Genomic DNA, 23,315 nt, shown 5'->3' with positions numbered 1-23,315 from the left:
CTTCTCAGACCTGCCAACCTCAGTGTTCTTTAGAAAGGATTTGATGATCTTTCTAAAGAAGAGGCACAGAAACGGCTCATACTAAACCCAAGCAGGGTTCCCAGGGGCAGGGCAGCACAACTCTCAGACTGATTTTGCTACATAATCATGAAATTTAAAATTCTAATAAGTCTTTAAAATTATAACCTTTAAGACTTTCCCTTAGATAGTCCTTATTTTGACCAATTACTTACTCATCTTTTAAATACTATAGGGAAATTTAAGCTTTTCCTACCTAAAGTCTAGTGTGAATTAACCACATATTCTGTATAAATTCAATAACAAGAATGGTAATTAAAATGTCTTCCTTGTCTTGATACTGAATCTCAGGAGGCAGTGAGAATAAACAAATGTAAAAAAAAAAAAAGCACGAAACCGTTTGTGTAACAGCCAATTCTGATTAAATAGAACCCTGTTTAGTTAGGATTTTACAATATAAAATAGATTTAGTATTGAAATGACACAAATGTGGAATCAGTATTAACTTTATTTGTCACTTTATAATAAAGACATTGGTCCACTTCCACATGAAAAGTAGGGAGCATCTACTTCCACTTAATATTATAGAGAATGACGTTGTACCACAAACCATTAATAGTAACTTACACAGGGAGGAAAGTTGACTATAAAATAGTCAAGCCCCAAGATGTCCCCCCCCCAAAAGTGGTTTTTGGGTGTGTAATTACAGATATCTATTAACTCCACAAAGCTAGTTTCTTTTTAGATCAATGTAGTATTTTTAATATCCACCTGGTGATCTGGATCACCAAACTTTCAGAAGAGGTTAAAAAACAGCCACCCTCTGTCAGTCAGATGCAGTTCTCAATCTCAGTCACTGTGTAAGTACTCCCAAATAGCCCACTTTGGGCTATTTGAAGTTAAATACCTTCTGTTTCAGAGAGATTTACATCAAATTAAGACATTTACAAACGGTTCCTGGTATAGAACAGCCCAAATGTCATTTTCACCTGTCCTGTGTAAGGAAGTTAAGCACTCCTAAGTTTGTCTAATAAATTCAATGCATTTTCCCCAACATAAATAACACAAGTTATTCTAAATGTTTTACATTTATTTCAGTGCACATTTCCAAATGTTAAATGGAATGAAATTATAGTAAATGGAATCTACAGCACACAAATCAATTCACATCAATACTATAATTCACTCTAAAAGAACATCACAGGCACACGGAGAACAAAATTTTTTTTTTTTTTTTTATAAATTTAAAGTATACCATCTACTTTTAAACTACACTAAAAGATTTAACAAAACAGCCAATTTCTAAACCCCTTTTCTAAGTTTGGCATGAGGAGAGTTCAATCCATTCGAATCTTCTGGTTTGTCATCCTGTAAATAATGCTGTCATATCCAGGATCCATGTTCCAGATATTGTAAGAGGTGATAATCACGGCCAAGGACAAGGCGATCATTATCCAAAGTACCATGTTGAAAACCACTGGATACTCAAGGTTATACTTATATGCGAGGTTATAGGGGCTTGATGGGTTCTTCTACAAGGAAGAAAAGAGGGAAGAATTTTAAGATCAGAAATTATCCCCATTTGGTAGCTCTAATTCGTTTATCAAACATTTATTCCTAGGTGGCATTAAGACATGCTTCTCCTAGGAGGAGCCAAGAAGGGGAGCCTTCCAGGAAAAGGGGAAGCACACGGTCATTGGAAGTATAAACCAGTCCAACTGCTTGAGAAAATGTGGCAACACCAGTATGGTCAAAGATCCAGCGAGTCCACACCCCAGGGAAACCTTGTGTGTGTGTGTGTGTACCCAGAGCCACGCACAGCGACCTGCGTTAACAGCACGGACAATGTGGCACGTCCACACAATGGGAGCCCTGGCAGTGAGGATGGACCTACGGCCTGTGTGCCTCTGAAACAAGACTGGGCAGCAAACAACACAGAAAAATGCATTCCATTCACATACAATTCCAGTGCAGGCAAAACCAAACACCAGTGTTTAAGGATGAATCCATTCTGCGGTCAAGCTGTAAAGAAATCAAGGGCATGACTAACGAATCGGGACAGCAGTTCCCTGCGGATGGGGAGGGCACAGGGATAAGACCGGGGGCTCAGAGGAACAAGGACTGTGCTCCCTTCCCCACGTTATACACTTATGTGTGCTCTACTTAGGAAAACCGTTCATTCAACCCCATCTTCATCCTGCCAGGCCTTGGTGCAGGTGGAGTCTATTCTAGGCCCAGGCAAAGGCGCTGTCTTCTTCTCAAACAAAGCGAGGAGGAAAGGAAGCTACGGGCAACCTGGCCTTGAGCCTACGGGCAAGGAGAAGCCGTGGACAGGTTTCAAGCAGGAAGCGAGTGACAGGATCAGGTTTGTCCTAAAAGGACACAGAAGACGATGTAGCCCCAGCACCTGGCATGTTGTAGGCACTCGGATGTTTCCTTCAACTCACTCTCCCTCAGACTGAAGAGGGATTTCAGTGGGGGAGAGGGTGGGCATTCCCACGTGCAGGGAGCTTAGGAGGCAAACGCGAAAGGACTTCCCCCTTGAAGACCTCTTTCTTTCGGGGTGTAAGTGGGTTCTTTCTCCCTGCACACCACTCCCCGCACGTTAGTATATTCCCAGAGCTGCATAGTCTAGCTGTAGAACATTCCCATTCCCCCTACTAAGACCCTCAAGCTGAACGCCTCGTTGCCTGGGGGAATGGGGAGCCCATCCAGAGCCGAGAGGCAGGACGGTATTCCCGAGGATGCGGGGCACCAGCCTCCCGTCTCCCAGTGCTTTAGTCTATTAGAATGAACCAATACGACACTGTAATTTTCAGATTACATATGTAAAATGTTAACTCAGTTCGAGTTCCTCTTTACTTGCTCCTTAGGAATTTCTGTCTTGAAAGCTAAACTATGCACTCAAAAGCTGTTTATATTTTATCAGTATTTCTAGATGCTCTGTAGTGGGAAAATTTGGGGGATTGTCTAGCCTGCCATGTGGTCTTAAATACAGGTCCTCCCACTCCCATTACAATGAAACCATCTCAAACCAGCCATGTCTAGATTATCTCGGGCAGGCCTTCCACCTCTGTCCCACACTGAGATCAATAAATGGGTCCAAAGGGCAGTGTCTATAAATGACTGGGTAGCAACTATAACTAAGGTTCTTGGCCACAACTATAGGACCCTCTAAATGCTTAAAATCAAAGCAAGATCCAGGCCAAAAACTTGTAAATCAAATTCTCAGGAGTATAAACAGCAGATCCTGGAAAATGAGGGACTGGGCCACACAGACAACATACCTTCAGGAAAAGCAGACTCCAGGTGCTGAATCCTACATCCTACTCCCTCACATTAACTTCTGAGGTCTGCTTGTAAGAGCAGTATTTGAATGATCTCACTCAAATTCTTGTATCATCTGATCACAAGCAGAATGAGCATCACTGGCAAAACACACATGCCTACATGGGTAAGCAATCTCAGTTTTCACTGAAATTGTGTCCCAGATTGACCGACCGCTCGTCCATGTCGCCCACAGGTGATCGAGGATTTAGTGGTTTTTTTTAATTTTACAGTTTTAAAGCAGGGTCTAAAACCGTACTCACCTCTTGTTTTGCCTCAAGAATAGTCCTTGTCTTCCTGATGAGAGATGTGTCAAATGACCGCACGGTCACTAACTCCACCACTGCATTCCCGCCATAAAGGTTGTACATGTCATCTGCGAACTGAAGACTTACTGGTATTACTATGAATTGCGGACATGCACTTACTCAAATAATGTTAAAGCTGTGCACCTAGGAGAACATACACTCGCCTACTGGCTAATGAAATACGCTGTCTTAAAGGTTTGATTATGTCAAAATATTCAGAAGAATGTTCATCTTCAACATATATTCAAATGTTCAAAATAGAATTAAGAGATAAGCTGTTGGCATGTAAACTGAGGGAAGGGAAGTAGAAGAGGGAAATGAAAATTTTCCTAAGTGGTCTCTGATTAATCACGAACACCTATAAAATTTAACTCACTGAAGAGCTGCAGGTGAGCAACTCCAAGGGCAGAGAGAAACGCGCACTTATTACGTGTCTATTCAATGGTATTGTGCTCAGTGTTTTCCTCCCATGATTTCATAGGGTTGATGGGGACAGTTTCGGGTAGGAAAGAAGTTCTGGCAATGGATGGTGGTGACAGTTGCACAACAATGTAAATGTACCTAATGCTACAGAACTGTACACTTAAAAATGGTTAAAATGGTAAATTTTACGTATATTTCACCACAATTAAAAGAAAAAAGTATAGTGCTGGAGTTACTGATCATTTCCCCTGCCGTCTGCCAGCATGAGAGACATCCCAACGCACACCTGTGACCCACTCCACCCTTTGTCACAAAAATTAGAGGTCCTCCAAAGAAGGGGAGACTTCAATCAACAGTATTTCACTAAACAGATTTTTCCATTACGAAGCTAAAAGTGAAATCGTCATACTCTAACCTCTCATACCCCATTGACAATTTACCTTTTGCAGAGCATCAACAAGGATCTTGGAAGCATCTCTGAATTGTTCAGAATCTTCCCCATAATGTTTCCCAATTTCATCTAAACCTGCCAGCTCCAGCGAATATAAATCAGGAGAATGATCCTTGGCTAGATGCTTATGTCGAGACAACTGAGAAGAATGAAGGAACGAACAAAAGGAAGTGCGTAACGTCAGACGCAGCCACTTCAAGTTTTATACGTAACTAGGCTGAAAGGGCCATACCAGCGTGCCACAAGATACAAACAGTTTAAAACGGTGGCAAACAGAACTAGTTGAAACGGGAGTTTCTGATAAACCCAGCACAAATCTCATTTTTAAGAGCAATTATAAGACTCCTTGAATATTTAATAAAAGCTCCTAAAAAACAACAACAACAAACTCCTTACTTAAAAAACCTCAGATATAAGGGGCGCCTGGCTGGCTCAGTCGGTAGAACATGTGACCCTTAATATCAGGGTCAGGAGTTCGAGCCCCACACTGGGCCTACATATAGCTTAAAGAAACAAACCAACAGAACACCCTCAGATATGGGCCAGGGTATGAAAGAACAGATAGCTGGACCAGTTCGATCCCAGGAGAGCATGAGCCATCAGTGCTCAGAGAGCAGCTAGCTCCCCACGGGTCCTCCTAGAGCACCTGGCTGGCCCCCAGCAATACACCTCTAGACTCCCCCAAACCAACCTGCTGAAAGCTTCGGGCAACAACTTCAGAAGACAGCATACAGGTAAGCTTTCTTATTTTAGTCAAAGGAGGAGTGTTGTTTTTTTTTTTTTTTTTTTAAATCACTCACACAAAATACACTGCAGGTATATTTATTTCCTTCCTGACCTGACTGACAGCATTATTAGTCCAAACTGTTATTTCTACTTTTTTTTTTCGTTTGTTGGGTTTTTTTTTTTTTTTAAGATTTTATTTATCTGACAGAGAGAGACGGAACACAAGCAGGGGGAGCAGAAGAGGGAGAAGCAGGCTCCCCGTGGAGCAGGGAGCCCGACGTGGGGCTCGATCCCAGGACCCTGGGATCATGACCCGAGCCAAAGGCAGTCGCTTAACCAACTGAGCCACCCAGGTGCCCTGTTATTTCTATTTTAGACCCAAAGATAAGATCTAGGAATTAGGTCTTAATGTCTTTCAAGAAATCAACAGCCAAGTCAGGACTCCAGTGAGGGCGGCCTTACTCCCAGACCTGTGCCCTTGAGGACATACATACGCTTACTGTCTCTCCTAGAAGCAGAAATGCAAAATAATTTCACTGTAACAAGAGAGGAGTTCACAATTCCCATCACCACCACTAATTTCTCAGCTTTCATGGTATGTAAATCTAGGGCATAATCAAACTTTAAGTGGTCTCCCTATCATTTCAGGATTCTCGGGAAATGTCTTTTGGAACCAAAATAAATGAAATAAATACCAGAGTAGCCGACTTACCAAACTTGAAATATCACGTAGCACTTGCAATTCAGAAAGAAAGAGCAGATCAACCTGCAAAGGGCCAAAAGCAGTATTATTTTAAATATGCATCCAAGATCTGTATTTGCCATTTATCAAGCAAGGCACAGGACAGGATATTACAAATGTTAAGCCCAGTAAGTGATTTTATGCAACAGCTGTCCTCTATTTGGTAGGTTCATCTCAATTGAAAATGCATATAAAAACACTTCCTAATAAAAAGGTGATGGTCATTCCCAGCACAGTGAGGACCACTCAACAGCTAGATCTTTGATAAAGGTATGACAAAGCACCCCACCTCTCAAGTGGTTTTCCCTCAGGGCATCCCAGTCTCTGACACACTGCAGCGAGGACCTGCCAGTGGCCCAGCCTGCTCACATTCCTTGAACATGTTCCACATCAGAGAAGAAAAGATGGCGGTTCTGGTCATCCACAGGTCAGGAAGAGAGGCCGCCACAAAGGTGGCATGCCACGTGGGGAAGATAGTGGTGAAGCTGACAGGAGTCAAAAGTAAGAGGGCCTCCCTCCACTACACTGTTGAGAATGAACCAGAAAGAGGCGGCAACGCATCAGAGATGGCAGTGAATAATGGCCTCTACATAACCAGACCAACACAGCTCCACCAGCCAAGTAGTCTGTGTGACTCCTGGCCTGTCCGCCTTAACTGGTGGCAGCCCCTGCACGAGAATGTAATACTATTTATTCAAGTCACACAAAAAAAAGTCTATTTGTTCATGAGATTCATTTAAAAATTACACTAAAGAATCTACTCCAGCACAGTAAACCTGTAAAACCTGTCATTTCCTGAAATTCCAAGTCTGCTCTAAAGTCAGGGAGCATAAGACCTGGAAAATTAGTAATGATATTCATGTATTCATTCAATGACGGCACTTCTTACTTCATTGTTCCTACTCAGAGAATTGAGGGGAAGTGAATTGAGAACAGAGTTTTCCTGGAACAGGCGATTGCGGAGCTGTCGTAACGTTACGGAGAGATCTTCAAACACCGAGTTCGCCTTCCCCACCATATACACTCTCTGCAAGAAGATCCGAAATTTTGTTACAGCCTGCAGATTAATTCCAATATACGCAGTACATATGAAATACACGTACGTACTATAATATAGGGAGAGTATATACAATTTTTCATAAAAGTGGTTTTAAATTTTCATTAAGGAAAGTTTTTTTTTTTTTTAAAGAATTTATTTATTTATTTGAGACAGAGAGAATGAGAGACAGAGAGCATGAGAGGGAGGAGGGTCAGAGGGAGAAGCAGACTCCCTGCCGAGCAGGGAGCCCAATGCGGGACTCGATCCCGGGACTCCAGGATCATGACCTGAGCCGAAGGCAGTCGCTTAACCAACTGAGCCACCCAGGCGCCCAAGGAAAGCTTATTTTTTAAAGCATTAAGTAAAAACTTATCACTTACCTCCTCACTGGGAGCCAACTGCAAAACTACAGGAGTTTCTTCGGAAAATAAGGAGTGAATGGAATTTGCAACGCTGTCAAGACTAAAAGGAACTGCCTGAAATATAAGAGTAAGACCTCAATTATTGTTGGAACCCAAGGGGTAAGAAAAACCACTCAGCAACAACAAAAGAACCTTAAGAGAAAAAAACCCAAAAAACAAAAATCCCCATCATTTATGGAAATTCAAAAGACCCAAATCATTTCCAAAAACAGCCCTTTGGAGGGCGTGGATGAAACAGCCCCTAAGCAGGTCGCGAGTCTTATCTCCTATATGCCTAGATGGGAAATAACTTGCCAACATGAAGGACACGACACTCTTGCACAAACCATTTTCTGGTGGTAGTTTATGTACTTTAAGTAGCAATTCATTTGGTTTTAATATTGTGTCACAATGAATGTATATTCTATAATAAAGTATCAACTTGTAAGAGGAGGTCTGAAGAATCTGAAGAATTGAATTTCATTGAAAGAGAACTAGACCTCATTTTTCATTTCAGAATTTAAAAAATGTTGGATTTAGGGTTTATCTCCAGATAGACTGAAGACTCAGACAAAGCATAAAGCATATGTCACAAGAATTCTGAAGCCTCTATCTTGGGACCACATGATGGTATCAACTGAAATAACCAATTGTAGTAAAATCTACTTTTCTCTTGAATTTTTTATTGAAGTGCAACATACCTGTGGCAGACTGCACAAATCTTAGGGTAACAGCTCAAGGAATATTCACAAATGGATACACTCATAAAGCCTAGCCCGAGCAAGGCTCGGCATTATCGGCACCCTAGAAGGCTCCCGCTTCCATCCTCTCCACACCCAAGGGTAACCAAAACTTCTGACTTCCATCTGCATAGATTTGTCTTTATCCCACATTATTTTTTAAAATAAGTTATGGTCACTCTTCCCCTCAAAAAATTATGTTATTCTCAATATTACTGTAGTAAAACAGCAGTATAATGGTGTTTAATGGAGATTTCTTAGTGATTTTTTTTTTTTTTAAAGATTTTAATTTGTCAGAGGGCGCACAAGCAGGGGGAGCGGCAGGCAGAGGGAGAAGCAGGCTCCCCACTGAGCAGGGAGCCCGATGCAGGACTCGATCCCAGGACCCTGAGATCATGACCTGAGCCGAAGGCAGACACTTCACCGACTGAGCCACCCAGGCATCCTTAATTACCTTTACTATTGAAAGGTTAATGTTTGTAAGTAGCAAATAATGCTAACATGGTACAGGGAGAAATAAATATGATTAATAAATCTTTGATAAATTTAATTTTGATGCTGGGATTTCATCTAGTTCATGATACTGTGAAATAAAGCCAATTCCTTCTTAATCAAGATGTGTATTGGGTGCCTGGGTGGCTCAGGTGGTTAAGCATCTGCCTTCGGCTCAGGTCATGATCTCAGGGTCCTGGGATCCAGTCCCGCATCGGGCTCCCTGCTCAGCGGGGAGCCTGCCTCTCTCTCTCTCTTATGAATAAATAAATAAAATCTTTAAAAAAAATAAAAATAAAAAAAAAAGATGTGTATTAACTCTTCACAAAATTCTCTTAAAATAAGTTATGGAGTAACCGAAGAAGGGGGAAGAGAGGCCCACTTGCAAAAGCACACCGTCACAGTGCCCTCTCCTTGGCTGTCCCTCTCCGGAGGGAACACGAGCACGGGGACACTCTCTGGCCTCCTTTCACCTAGTGAAATGGCACCTGTGGCAGGAAGTTGAAGATTAAAGGTAACATATCCTTAGCAATCAAATTGGAGAAGCTGCTGAGTCAGATGAGAGCCAAACTGTGACGGAAAAGAAAAAATTATACAGACCACGAAGCTCAAAAAGGAAAAAGCTCAACAGCTTAAGATCTCCTGTTTTCTTCCACTGTAGTACAAGGGTATGTGTGTGTCCTGGAGAGAATCAAATTTATCTATAGGACTTGAAATTCTAATGAAAGGAGCTAATCAAATAGAAGCTTCATTAAGGGGAATTCTAAGACATTCCAGTTTGTTTTAGATTTTGTGGATTTTGCCCTCTGAGCCTTGTATTTCATTCACCACCCACTGCCAGGAAAAGTATTAGCAGTCAGTCAGCGTCAAGCAATAACATGAGCTCTTTTCACAGCTTGTACTCATGGAAAATAAGGCTAGTCTGTTAAAAATGCTGAGTTTTGTGGGGCGCCTGGGTGGCTCAGTCATTAAGCGTCTGCCTTCGGCTCGGGTCGTGATCCCGGGGTCCTGGGATCGAGCCCCGCGTCGGGCTCCCTGCTCAGTGGGAAGCCTGCTTCTCCCTCTCCCACTCCCCCTGCTTGTGTTCCCTCTCCAGCGGTCTCTGTCAAATAAAATCTTTAAAAAAAAAAAAAAAAAAAAATGCTGAGTTTTGGACTGTATGCAAATTAAAATCTTAAGAGCATTTTGGATTTTTATATATTTATTTTAAAGGGATCCTCAACAATGATTTTCACAGAAATTACTTTAATATTACTAAGATTATTTTTTAAATCTGCCTTTTGATTTTTGTTGTTTCCTTTCTTCCATTTATTCTGAAATTCTGGTTTTTTTAGCTCATTAATTTCCTGTCTTTTAAACTGTCTAACGTGTGCATTTAAGCTATCAATTTTTTCCTTTTCTTCCTTTAGCTGCACCCCACCACTTTTAAATATCTGGTACATTCACTGATATTCAGTTCCAAATAATTTCAAAACTTCCACTGTGATTTTCTCAACTCATGAATTTGGTAGTCCATCTATTCCAACTGTTGATTTTTTCCAAGAGATGGGGCACCTGGGTGGCTCAGTCAGTTAAGCATCCAACTCTTGATTTCAGCTCAGGTCATGATCTCCGGTTCTGGAGAACAAGCCGTGGGGGGTGGTGCAGGGTCCCACACTCAGTGGGGAGTCCACTTCTCCCCCTTTCCCTTAGCCTCTACCCTTTCTCCCCAGCTCACATGCTAAGATCAAAAATTTTTTCAAAAGTTATATAGAAAAAAAAGATTATACAGTTTAAAGACATGCAGAGTTCTATCAGACTTTCTATGAAAAATAAGTTTAAAGAAAAAAGTTTGCCCCCATTTCCCATTCCCAAGGACCCCACTTTCAAAACCTGTTTCCTTTTGCCACCATCTCTAAATATGTTTATATCACATCTTGATTCTTCCATTTTAGAGATTTACTGCTGAGTATAGAAAATGACGATTTAGCTCTCTCACGTCACCAACCACAGCCCCCCCCATAAGGCACTCCGTTTCTAGGTCTTCACCTTCTCAAGAGTCCTGATTTTCATTGGATCCATATCATTTCATTATTATGACAATGTAAACTGTATTCTTGGCCTGGCATTATACTAGACAATCCCTCCTTTTCAGTTCTTGCTCTTCTAGTCCCTAATGGCAATGAGAAATCTGCTTTCTACTCTCATTCCTTTGTAAAGACAATGTCTTTTTTTGATAGCTTTTAAGATTTCCAGTGCGCTTTAAACCTGAGGAGTCATCTATTTTGTTTTTACCGTTTCCAAATACATTTTTCTTTACTTTTTACCTAAGTATAGTTGACATGCAATATTGTATTAGTTTGCAGGAGTACAACCCGGTGACCCAACATTTATACACATTAGGAAAGGACTAATGTGTATAAATGTTTCCATCTGTCACTAAGTTAGGCGACGTCACAGCGTGTACTCCCTGTGCGGTAACGTTTATAACTGGAAGTTCGTACCTCTTCCTACCCTGCACCTATTTCCCCTCCATCCTCCCCACCCTTCCAAGTACATTTTTAAGGTATCGTTTTCAGATTTAACTGCATTGTGGTCAGAGACGGTGGTTTATTTGATACTAATTCTTCATTATTTGTTGAGATTTGCCTTGTGGCCTAGTACATGGCCTCTTGTAACCATGTTGTGTGTGCCTGGAAATAATTTATACTAGACCACAGAAGTCTGAAAAACTCCCCCCAAATCATCATACAGACTAGTCTTCAAGTGCCATGAAATTAGAAGCTGAAAAATTAAAAATTTGAAAAGAACCCACACGTTAAACACTTCTAAATAACTCATGGGTTAAAGAAATCACAAGATAAATTATGAAATATTTAGACGTATTAATGAACGCACCACATATCAAAAAGGTCTTCTACCTGCCTCACAGTTTCTATCCCTTCCTTGAACTCCTTTCACAATTGTAACGTATGTATTTTCACATCTCCTGGAGATTGGTCTATTATCTGTAGTTCTAAGGGGATGGATTCGGTTTGTTGCACCTGCGCATTCTGTCACGGCACTCCTTTCTTGCAAGTGCTTTGTAAATTACTCATCTTCGATTTTTTTTTTTTTTTTTTTAAACCAAAGCAGCCCTGGGCAGTGGAGGTGTCCAAATGGGGTGGGTCGTGTGAATTGGGCACGCCAGGAGCCTGGAATTCCAATTTCTCTTAGGGAACCCTTTGGGTTCCCCCGCCAAGAGAGGTAAGCCAGCTGCTCTGTGGCAGCCCTGGGGCAGCTGGGGTTTTCCTGGTCCTCCTTTCGAGAACAAGCTATCATTTCATAGCCCCTGGCTTTCTGCAAGAAACACGGAGCTCCGGCTCACCGCTGTGGCTCTTGAGCTGTCTGTTCCCATCTGGCAGCTCTGTGTATCCCTGCCTTGCCCGCAAGTTCAGCTACATGATGTTCTGGGGACTTCCCTGCTGGCAGCGGACGGAGGGCCTCTCAAGACAGCTCAGCCAGCCATACTGCCTGAAAAGCCAGTGAAGGCATAAGTGAACCGGCAAAATAGCCTCCAGTCTCCTACTTACACCAAGTAGCAGGTAAAATTTGGACGGGAAGGTGACAAGATAATGGACAAGAAAATGTAGACAAGAGAAAGGTGTTTAGAACACAATTCATAACGACAGCAGACAAGATTAAAAATGCATGCCTTTAATTTTTTATAATACTCACATTCTCCAAAGGGTACGAAATGACACTGCCTGGGGGTAGAGCGAGTTTGTCTACTCCCTTCACCATCACCATAACGGTAGCCCGAGGACGATGGAACAGGTTACCCACCGCAAGTCCTGGCCAAGAAAGGTCCTAAACACCGGAAAGCATGAGATGGTGCTTAATTATCCGCTCCAGAAACCCCTGCCCCAATAACGTGTACTAAGCAGAGTCAAGGGGTTCCAGGACGACACAAACAATGAAAATTCCATTTATATATTTATTTTAAAGGGATCTTCAACAATGATTTTCACAGAAATTACATTCTTAATACTATTACTAAGATTATTTTTTAAATCTGCCTTTTGATTTTTGTTGTTTCTTTTCTTCCATTTATTCTGAAATTCTTCTGGTTTCTTTAGCTCATTAATTTCCAGGGGGAGCAAACGTTTCATTGAAGGCAGCAGTTGCAAACTCCTAACCAGGGACAGGGATTTCGACCTCCTTTGTGTTCTTAAACTTCCACAGATCTACAACAACAAAGTCTTACTAGTAAGTCCTCTCAAACCTTTTGTGGAAGAAAGCAGACAAGGAAACAAAATGTAGGTCCTTTTCAAATCTCAGATTACAAACTCTTCCTCACCATCACCTGCCCTTGTGGACGGCGTGGCTTTTGTCTTTCGTAAGGACACAGCAGAACTGCCGTTAGAAGTCTTCTCTTTAGACTAAGCTTGTCATAAATAAAATTCCTGCTCAAAGTAGCTCACATTAATTTACTAATAATTATTTCTCAGGGTTACTGTGACAGCCACTCGTAGTCAAATTTAAGTCTGTGAAGGAGGAGGTACAAATTTCATCCTTAAATGTAAGCAACCACTCATGTTCCCACAGGGAGCTCAGGGGCTCCAGCCACAGGCCCCGCAGAGAGGGAGCTCCCTCGCACTGCTTCTGGTTTCAAGGGCACTCAGGACCTGGGAGGAAAGTTCCTTTGAGTGACTGGTGATTATCTAGAGACCATGTCAAAAGCACAAAACTTATTAAGTGCCAAGAGCTAATGATAGCAAGACGGCAGACTGCATCCCCTCTCTCCATGCCTTTCACTGCAGACCCCTCGTCCTGACAGGATCTACACCCCCTCCAATACATCACAGAAGCAGCTAGTTACTCAACAGCTTATGGCTTCATTCCCACAGCTGCTGACTGCACTATATTCTCAGACTCAGGCAAGATGCATGCACGTTTTATCATTCATAATAAATTGCAATAGACTGAACGTGTGTCCCCCCCCCCCCCCCAAAATTCACATTGAAAGCTATCCCCCAATGTGACACTATTAGGGGCGGGCCTTAGGGAGGTGATGAAGTCATGAGGATAGAGCCCTCACAGTGGGGTTAGTGCCTTATAAAAAGGGACCCCAGGGGCGCCTGGGTGGCTCAGTCGTTGAGCGTCTGCCTTCAGCTCAGGTCGTGATCCCAGGGTCCTGGGATCGAGTCCCACATCGGGCTCCCTGCTCGGCGGGTAGCCTGCTTCTCCCTCTCCTACTCCCCCTGCTTGTGTTCCCTCCCTCGCTGTGTCTCTGTCAAATAAATAAAAATTTAAAAATCTTAAAAAAAAAAAAAAGGATTTTATTTATTTGGCAGAGACAGTGAGAGAGGGAACACAAGCAGGGGGAGCGGGAGAGGGAGAAGCAGGCCTCCCGCGGAGCAGGGAGCCAGATGCGGGGCTCAATCCCAGGACCCTGGGATCACGACCTGAGCCGAAGGCAGATGCTCAACGACTGAGCCACCCAGGCGCCCCCAAATAAATAAAATCTTAAAAAAAAAGGGGACCCCAGAGAGTTCCTACCCTCTCCCCACCATGTGAGGACATGAAAAGAAGTCCGCAATCTGCAAACTGGAAGAGGGCCCTCTCTAAGAATCCGACCGGGCTGGCACTCTGATCTTGGACTTCTCGCCCTCAAAACTGTGAGAAATAAATTTCTGTTGTTTATAAGCCATCCAGGCTATGGTATTTTGTAACAGCAACCCAAACTAAGACATACAGCCATTGTGTACTGGAAAAAAAAAAAAAAAAAAAAAAAGTAAAACTATACATCCTATTAATAGGACAGATGCGTTCTCATATACAAAGAACAGCACTACTATGAATGATTACATGGTTAATGATTTATGATGATTTGGTTTCATAAGCCAAGACTGTAGCATGTCTCCAAATCTCCCCGACTACAAATGAGCTTTTTCACTTTTGTAATCTGTACCAAATATACCTATGTCTGCTTCTTGCTTTCTTGGGCCATTAGCAGAAAAATCAAAAATACTTTCAGAAGTAGCTCCCAGTATCTTTTTAAAAATACACATACTTCTTGGGGCGCCTGGGTGGCTCAGTCGTTAAGCGCCTGCCTTCGGCTCAGGTCATGATCCCAGGGTTCTGGGATCAAGCCCCACATTGGGCTCCCTGCTTGGCAGGAAGCCTGTTTTCTCCCTCTCCCCCTGCTTGTGTTCCCTCTCTCGCTGTGTCTGTCAAATAAATAAAATCTTAAAAAAAAAAAAAATACACCTACTTCTTTAACAGAGAAGCCCATGGACAACGCAGCCACGTCTGGGATTCGCTCTCCTGGTATAGGCCAATTTCCATCTCGGAAAACAACAGACGCTGGTGATCTTAATATACTAAACTCGTTCCCCAAAACACCTGGAAGAAAACAGATTAATAAATGATCAACATCATAAATCTTTTGCACCCGTGTAGAAAATTATTAAATATAAAACGTTTCCCCATTCTCCACTGACTCAGCATACTACATATTATTGGACAAAATGCTGAATCCCAAACATCAACAAATTCTTTTTCAAAGTACTGCTCTACGAACCAAAGTCCATACATTCTGCTAACAGAGGCACAGTGATGAAACAGGATTCTCCTAACAATCAAGATGCCTTCCTACAGGTGGCCCTTAAAACAAGAGGCATTTGGGGTCGCCTGGGTGGCTCAGATGGTTAAGCGTCTGCCTTCAGCTCAGGTCATGATTCCAGGGTCCTGGGATCGAGCCCCACATTGGGCTCCTGACTCAGGGGGAGTCTGCTTCTTCCTCTCCCTCTGCCTCTCTCCCTGCTCATGCTCTCTCTCTCTCTGCATCTGTGTGTCTCAAATGAATAAATGAAATCTTAAACAACAACAACAAAAAAAACAGGGGCATCTGCCAAATCGGCAAGAATTAGAAATCAATGGCATTTCTCCAGAATTTAAAAAGCAAATGAGGGGCACTTGGCTGGCTCAGTCGGAGGAGCATGAAACTCTTGATCTTGAGGTCGTGGCTTTGAGCCCCATGTTGGGTGTAGAGATTACTTAAATAAATAAAACTTTAAAAAATAAATAAATAGGGGCCCCTGGGTGGCTCAGTCAGTTAAGTGTCTGCCTTCGGCTCAGGTCATTATCTCAGGGTCCTGGGATTGAGCCCCGTGTCAGTTTCTCTGCTCAGCGGGAGTCTGCTTCTCTCTCAAATAAATAAAATCGTATCAATCAATCAATCAATCGCTAGCAAACAAACCCCTGGCACAGACTAAAACGAAGAAACCTGAAATCTCTAAATTATTTCTGCCATCGACCCTCTCTTCAAAATGCAAATTCATAAAACTCCTAGTATTTCACTCTAAAACTTGAGCAAGTTAGTAAATCTTAGGATAGAGGAGATCTTTCTTTACATCCCATAAGCAAACCCAGTGAAATGAGGACTGTGAAAGGCAAGGGGCGGGCATGTTACTAGTCAGAATATAAATATTGCAGACTCTAGAAGCCAAGTAGCCTAGAATCCAATGGGTGTATCAAGAGGCTGAGAACAGGTATTCTGTAATAATAAAGCCAACAAGTCTAGAGGTAGGGAGGCTGAGATTAACACACCAAGGATGAGAATAAAGGGCCTATTTGATAAACCCTCCAAGGATGAGGTATCTGGCCTCTTCAGCCATTTTGTGTAAACCCAATGATGTCTAGCTCGCACAAAGACAAGTAACTTATGGAAACTTTCAGATTCCTACGAAAAGATCAGCTCTGAGTCCAAAACAAATCTTGGCCATGCTTACCCAGTATGGGAAAATTAGACTTTATTTAATAAAGCATCACTGTTATTCTCTTGACCTAAGGAAAGTACCACTTACAGGGTATGGGAATAAAGTTAGAAGCAACAATAGATGTTTTGGTGTTGCAGTATTGACAGTAAATAAAAGGCCTCAGGATGGTGCTGATACAACATGAAGAGTTATGAGTTTCAATTCAGCGCAGCTGCCAGAGCAGGAATTTCCAAAATGTTCTAGCCGAAGGCAGGCAAAAAAAAAAAAAAAAAAATTAGCGGAACGGAAGGCTGTCTGTAACTGATAGACATCTTGGTTCACTACAGTAGTGGTTATTGCAAACGCTAAGGAAAATGGGGCAGCAACAGTCCTACACTTTCCAAGTACCATACACTAATTTAAAGAACCATATTTGGATCTGGAGATAGTCCTGTTTTGCAGCAAGGCCCTAGTCACTCAATCCCAGCAAGGAGAGCTCTGCTGAATTACTCTGCCCCAACACCGTAGGTAGAATGCCCACTTCGGTGCCTGCACCACAGTCCCGCGGGAGCCTCGGGCTTTAGAAAACCTTACTGCTGGGGCCTCCTAGACTGAGACACTGCTGCTTAAGCCAGGTTTCCCCTAGAGACCTGACAGGAAGTCACCCATTCCCTACCACAATACAACCAGTCAAGGGAGACGCTGCCTCAACTTACAAACCCGACGCCGGCCAGCAGCCATCTCCGCCATCCCCACATTGCAAGCCCCCGGAAAGGCCACTGCAGTACTCAACTGAAATGAGCTTCCCGACTTCTTGCAACTTCTTTTATCACCCCTGCCTCAGACTTACCAAATAACCTCACCTCCAGCTTCGAAAGAGAGCACAGGAATCCCGCCCACTGCCTGCTTCCTCTCCCCACCACAAATTTATCTGCACCAGCCCCTGGCCTTCTCTCCTCTCCCTCCAGATGCTGGCAGGGCCGTCCCTCCTCCAGTCTAACAGCATCCCCGCATTCAGCCTTCTTAGGGGCCTTCATTCACTCACCTATTAGTCATTCAGTGTTTATTACACGCTGCTACTCCGGGAAGACAAGGATCAGGAGCTAGGTGGCTATGCGGTTGTATAAAAGCTAGCCCTGTAGAATAGAAGCTCCACGAGGGCAGGGATTTCAGTTTGTCTTGTTCACACAATATCCCCAGGAGCTGAGAACAGTGCCTGACACATGAGCGCTCAAGAAATAGTTGCTGAGGGGCGCCTGGGTGGCTCAGTCAGTTAAGTGTCTGCCTTCGGCTCAGGTCATGGTCCCAGGGTCCTGGGATCGAGCCCCGCATCGGGCTCCCTGATCTGCGGGGAGCCTGCTTCTCCCTCTCCCACTCCCCCTGCTTGTGTTCCCTCTCTCGCTGTGTCTCTCTCTGTCAAATGAATAAAATCCTTAAAAAAAAAAAAAAAAAAAAGTTGCTGAGTTCATGAATGAAGCCACGCCTCATGCTACCAACTTCCCCTTTCCAAATGGCTCTTTCATTTCCTAAAAATACACTCTGGGTGCTCCCATTCTAAAATGACGATCACAAAACCCCTGCTTTGGTCCTACCAGCCTCGGCTTCCCTTCAGAGGAAGGATCCTGGAAGAGCAGCCAACGACCCTTAGCTTCTCTACTTCTTCATCTCAGATTACCACCCAACCCATCGCTCCCAACTCTACCGTGCCACCGAAATGCCTCACCAAATCCAAAAGACAATTCTCAGCCCTTAATTTATCTAACTGCTCAAAGCACCTGATCCTGGGCAACTCCCTCCTTAAAAGTCTCCGCCCTTAGCCCTGGTGAAACCCGGGCCCCTGGTTTTTGTTTTTGTTTCTCCCCAGTCCCTCTGGCAGTTTTCCGTTTCTTTCCCTTCCATCCTTTAATGCAGAGAGGTCCAAACTTCTTAGATTTCAACGCTTTGGGTACAAAATTTGAAAACAGCCCCAATATAGATAATTTATTTATAAAGTACACACTTGTAGAATAGACTGTACCTTCATAATATATTTCAAAGCACACAAAAACAAATTTTTAAAAAAGGATGAGATACTTGTGTAGTATTCTTCCCAATTTAATCATGAGAAAACATCAGATAAACCCAAATTGATGGACATTCTACAAAATATCTGATCGTTACTACTAAAAAAAAAAAAAAAAAGATTAAAAAAAGCTATAGATGGAAGTTCTAGTACCTTCTTCTGGCATCCCAAGAGATCACCTAGCATACTCCACTTTTGAGATCTGAGGGCTCCATTCTTGACCCTCACTGCTTTCCTATCCTATATCCCTCTCCCTGGCTGAGCCTATCTACTCCTCAGGCTGCAAACACCAAAAACACTGATGGCTCCCATATTTTTATTGCCAGCCTAGATTTCCCTTGAGCCTTAGACCTACATATCCAACAGCCTGCTAAGCATTTCCTTCTAAGTCCCATGGGTCCTTCAAACTCAACAGGTTCCGAACTGAACTGACCATCTTTCCACATGCTCCTTCTGCGTTCTCTATCTCCAAGGATGACCCCACCCTTCAGGCAGCGGCTCACACTGGTCATCTTTAAATCTTTCCTCAGCACCACAGCCAATCAACCACGGAATTCTGCCCATTTTTTTTTTTTTCCTTCTTATCTCACAAATCCTTTCCCCTCCAGGTCCAGTGCACACTCCCAGTCCCTTTCCAGGCTTGTTAGAACTGGGTCACCTTACGACCTGTCACACCTCTCTGAGCCAGCCTTTCTAGCACCTTTTCAAAATACAGGTATGTTCATTCACCCATCAGCTTAACCACCTTCACTCGCTGCCCTGAGCTTTTGAGACAGAACCCAAAACATAACACCCAAGGAACCTCACCAACCTTACTTCTGGGAGCTCCCCAACTTAACCTTTATACATTCTAGCCCCACTGAACTATTGGCTCTTTTGCTCTCACATCTCTGTGCTCTTACACAGGCCATTCTGTCTAAACTTCCCCCCCATCCCAAACTTTTTCATATATTTGCCCATGAGGCATCTTCCCCCAGGGAATTTTCCCTCCGCCTCCCCATTCTGGGCTAGGGGGTAAGTATCCCTCCCTTTGGGAACTCCCACCGTACTATGCTGTGATCCATGAACGGTGGATGGAATCAATAAGGGAAAAAATAAATAGGTCCTACTTTTGACTTCTGGGACATCACCACATCAAATCCCTCTTCCACATGACACTCTGTCAAATTCCACATGTTTGCCCTTGGCCTTTCCTCTCCAGGGTAAACATCTGAATTTTTTTCAAATACTCATGACATGGTATTCATAACCCTAGTTCCCTTCCTCTAGTTCTCTCTCGGCTTTAGTTAACACCAGTTTAAAGGACTTATTTATTTCCTCAAATAGAGAAGTCCAATCGGTTAGAGATGTTTTCCACTAAATTAAACTTAGTCACTATGGAAAACAGTAATTTAACCTCATGTGACAAGACCAAGCACCCTAGAAACTGAGAAGATCAGATTCCAAGCCTGCATGAACTAGACTATTCTAGTTAGGAAAGCATGTTCAAACTGTGTACAGAAGCAATTACTTTGCCTCAGACCAAAACAAACAGCCCCTAAACCTCACTGAATCAAAACAGTATCAGTCAACATTAAAAGATGGAATTTCAACAGATATTCAGTTAAATCACAGTATCAAAGGGAAGATTTTTAAATTTCAAACACTGAATTTAAAATAAAAAAAAAACACCCCTCAAAATAACTTACTAGATGGATCAGGATGACCCTTCTGGAGCCAGCAGCAGAAATGAAAGAACAAAACCTTAAAACCTTGGGGATGTGAAAATAAGTGTAATTACCATCAACACACAACTCTGAGCACACCTCCAGGGATGGAGGAGACCTGCAGATTTCAAGAACGTCAGTGGTCTACATACACTCATGCAGAATTAAACCACCATTCCAAAAGTGGGTCAGGTCATCCCAACCCCTCACACACATTTTTAAGCTATAGGTTTTAAACAGACAGCCCCGTTTCTCCAAGTTCTCAACTTGGCCTCTTGTTCGCCACTGTCTGAGCCTCCAATCCAGGCCCCCATCATTCCCACGCAGGCGCATTCCATCACCTGTGCCACAATACACATAACGGAAAGACCCATGCTTTGGAGCCAGCTGATCCGGGTTCAATTCCAGCTTTGCTGCTTACTACCTGCGTGTTGTTGGATAATTTATTTAAGCTTGATCACCCTGTAAATCGAGGATGATGTCCTCTTCTAAGGACTACTGTAAAATTAAATGATACACAGTAAGAGGCCAAATATTAGCGGACTTGCTGAACACTAGGGAACCTAGGTTCCACTCTGAAAGCTACCATTTACTTAACATGTGACCCTAAGAACGTGACTCACATCTTAGTTTCCAAATCCTTAAAATGGAGAACCTTGACAAACTACTCAGAGGTACGCTGAATTTGCCTTTAGAAAGAATCCTACAAAAACAATTACCCCATCTCCAACTTTTGTATTCTGAAACACATAAGGGAGGAGACGTCACCAAATACTGATGACAACCGCTAGAAAGGAAGACACCAGAAAAATGCAAGGAAACGCAGCATCTGATGGCAGCTCAGAGAAGTCTGCCTTCCCTTTCTCGCGCAGGGCTGCGGTTCCCAGTTAATTGGGAAATGCACCCCCGTGCCTCCGGAGCCGGAAGAGACCGGCGGCGGAACCCGCGGCCGCGCCTTCCTGGAAGAGGCGGAGGGTGGAGGCCGGCTCAGGTGCCCCCACGCAGCCCGACCCCGCCCCGGCAGCCCGCCAGGCCTGCCGCCACAGGTCGGTCCGACGAGAAGGCCGAGAGGAAGGCGGCTGGGGCGAGGCCGCCGCCGGTTGCCCGCACTGCGGCACTCGCCCCGCTGCCGCCCACCTGCGGCCGCCTCCAACCCCCCGAGGCTCCCGGCCACCCCGAGCGCGCCCCGGCCGCCCCGCCCTCACCCGCCGCCAACAAGGACAGGAGCACCACGAGCGCTGCCATGGTCCCGCGGTGGCCGCAACAGCAAAGGGCGGCACGGACCGGGACGGCGGAACGCGAGCGACCACCGCAGCCGTAGGGGGTGACGTGCTCCGGCTCGTCCCGACTGCCGGAGACCGCCCCGTCGTCGCCTCCGCTGGGACGGCTGCCGCCTTCTCCACCAATCGCCAGCTACGTCGCGGCCTACGGGAGAGACGTAGGCTGGGGAACGTCAGCCTCGTGGGCGGAGCCTAACGTGATGGATGGAAGGCTCTGCCAATGGTAGGCAGCGACTGGAGAGCCGGGCAGCTCCGCCCCCCGGCCCGTGACCACCAGTCACAAGGTGGAGCGTAGGGCCGGGTGTCGGGGTGTGGGGGATGACGGAGCTTGTGGAAGGATCCTGAGTACCCACGGGGTGGGGCTGCCTCCCAGGTGCGGACCCCTTGGCCAATCTCCAGTGATGGTCTCCCACTGGGGTGTCTGTGTCTTTCCCGGTGGCTTGGCTCCGCCCCGCTACGGGTGCAGCTGTGGAAGCTGCGGGGCTGGTTTGGAATTCGTTCTAACAATTGCACAGATGCTGAGCACCTGCTGGGTGGAAGCCAGGCGCCTCCGGGAGTCCCTGCCCTCCAAGCAGCAGTGCCAGATAAAACACAAGACGCCTAGTTAAATTTGAATTTCAGATGAACCATGAATACTTTTTAGTATAAATATGTCGTGAATATTTCATGGGACATGCTTATACTTTAAAAAAAAAGGTATTCGTGGTTTACCTGAAATTCACATATGACTGGGCGTCCTATATCTTGATTTGCTAAATCTGGCAACCCTATCTCCTAAGACTCTCCTCTCCACCAGGAGTGACGGGACAAGAACATTAATTACTTCCTTCATCCATTTGCTCAGTGTTACGTGAGGGCTAGACCTACTAATTAGACCAGGATCCTCTCTTCCGACTTTTAAGTTTTTTTGCCTATGATATATTTTCTTATATTTAAATTTTAGTTAACTTACAGTGCAACATTGGTTTCTGGAGTAGGATTCAGTGATTCATCATTTACATACAATAACCAGTGCTCCTCATGTGTTTTTTGGAGTAGCGTTGTTGGGGTCCAGAGCCTTGGGCCAAGAAAGAATTCTTGAGACTTGGGTGCAAAAAGGTGGTTTTATTAAAGCAGGGGAATAGGACCCGAGTGCAGAAAGAGCTGCTGCCCTGGGATTGTGAGGAGCGACTGATTATATACTATGGAGTTGAGGGAGGTAAAGAGAAGGGAAATTCCCAAAAGGATTTTCATACGCTAAAGAAGGCTCAAGAGATCGTGGAGGCCTTGCTATTGTCAAGCTAAGGTAGTTTTTCCCTCTAGCAAGGCATCAACATTAAGATAGAAGGGAGCTTCCTTTATACTTAGCCTGCCTCAAGTATTTGTCAGTGGGCTGCAGGTTATAAGGACCTTTAATTTTATCTACATTTCCTTCTGCCATTGTCTCCCACATCAGTCACAAGTTTTTTGCCTATGATATTAAGCAAGAAGTGACACTGTGTAGCATCCAAGATCAGAAAACGATGCCCCGGCCCATGACCTTGAAAGATGTTTGTGGTTTCAATATGCAAGTACAGGAGAGGGGGTGGTTCTGGCAGGTAGCAAAAACTGCACGGTGCAGCATGGAGAAATCCTGTCAGGTTGAGCATTAACTGTTAAATTTAACCAAAGAGGAGATTATATGGGGGAGGGGCACATAGGGCTAAAATTTTCAATTAGGGACATGTTTATTGAGAATGTTAAATGTTAAATAAAAGAACTACACATCAACTGACAGGAAATGGGGAGCCAATGAAGGTGTCTGAGCTTTGTAAAGTGCACAAATGCCAAGACAGACTTGTTGGGGGGAAAATGCCCTACTGCTTACACAGTTTCCGATCTCTGTTTTCTTCTTGGGATT

General features: G+C 44.0%; 1 protein-coding gene and 1 long non-coding RNA gene across 2 annotated transcripts; both read right to left on the bottom strand.

Annotated features, from left to right (window-relative positions):
• Nucleotides 1-508: 508 nt before the first annotated feature.
• Nucleotides 509-21,555, bottom strand: ATP6AP2 (ATPase H+ transporting accessory protein 2). The gene is made up of 9 exons (XM_045876360.3): nucleotides 21,362-21,555; nucleotides 14,903-15,033; nucleotides 12,364-12,495; nucleotides 7,415-7,510; nucleotides 6,885-7,022; nucleotides 5,966-6,019; nucleotides 4,517-4,666; nucleotides 3,609-3,728; nucleotides 509-1,550 (listed from the first exon to the last, which is right to left on the bottom strand). The coding sequence occupies exons 1-9, from the start codon at nucleotides 21,399-21,401 to the stop codon at nucleotides 1,356-1,358; spliced, it is 1,056 nt and encodes a 351-aa protein (XP_045732316.1). The 5' UTR covers nucleotides 21,402-21,555; the 3' UTR covers nucleotides 509-1,355.
• On the bottom strand, nucleotides 15,040-21,325 carry LOC135361918 (uncharacterized). The gene is made up of 3 exons (XR_010406083.1): nucleotides 20,780-21,325; nucleotides 17,434-17,820; nucleotides 15,040-16,648 (listed from the first exon to the last, which is right to left on the bottom strand). It is a non-coding gene; the product is annotated as an uncharacterized LOC135361918 (long non-coding RNA).
• Nucleotides 21,556-23,315: the final 1,760 nt, after the last annotated feature.

This window comes from Mirounga angustirostris, unplaced genomic scaffold, assembly GCF_029215605.1.
Source record: "Mirounga angustirostris isolate CCGP_5_RB_7025 unplaced genomic scaffold, mMirAng1.0.hap1 SCAF_11, whole genome shotgun sequence".
NCBI lineage: Eukaryota > Metazoa > Chordata > Mammalia > Carnivora > Phocidae > Mirounga > Mirounga angustirostris.
This window is presented reverse-complemented; position numbering and strand designations above follow the sequence as displayed.

Coding starts and splice junctions, on each gene's coding strand:
- ATP6AP2 (XM_045876360.3), bottom strand. CDS start 21,401: ATGGCAGCGCTCGTGGTGCTCCTGTCCTTGTTGGCGGCGG. Junction 15,034..21,361: donor CCTGTCCTTGTTGGCGGCGG/GTGAGGGCGGGG, acceptor GTTTTCTTCCAG/GTGTTTTGGGGAACGAGTTT. Junction 7,511..12,363: donor TTTCGTACCCTTTGGAGAAT/GTGAGTATTATA, acceptor CTTATATTTCAG/GCAGTTCCTTTTAGTCTTGA.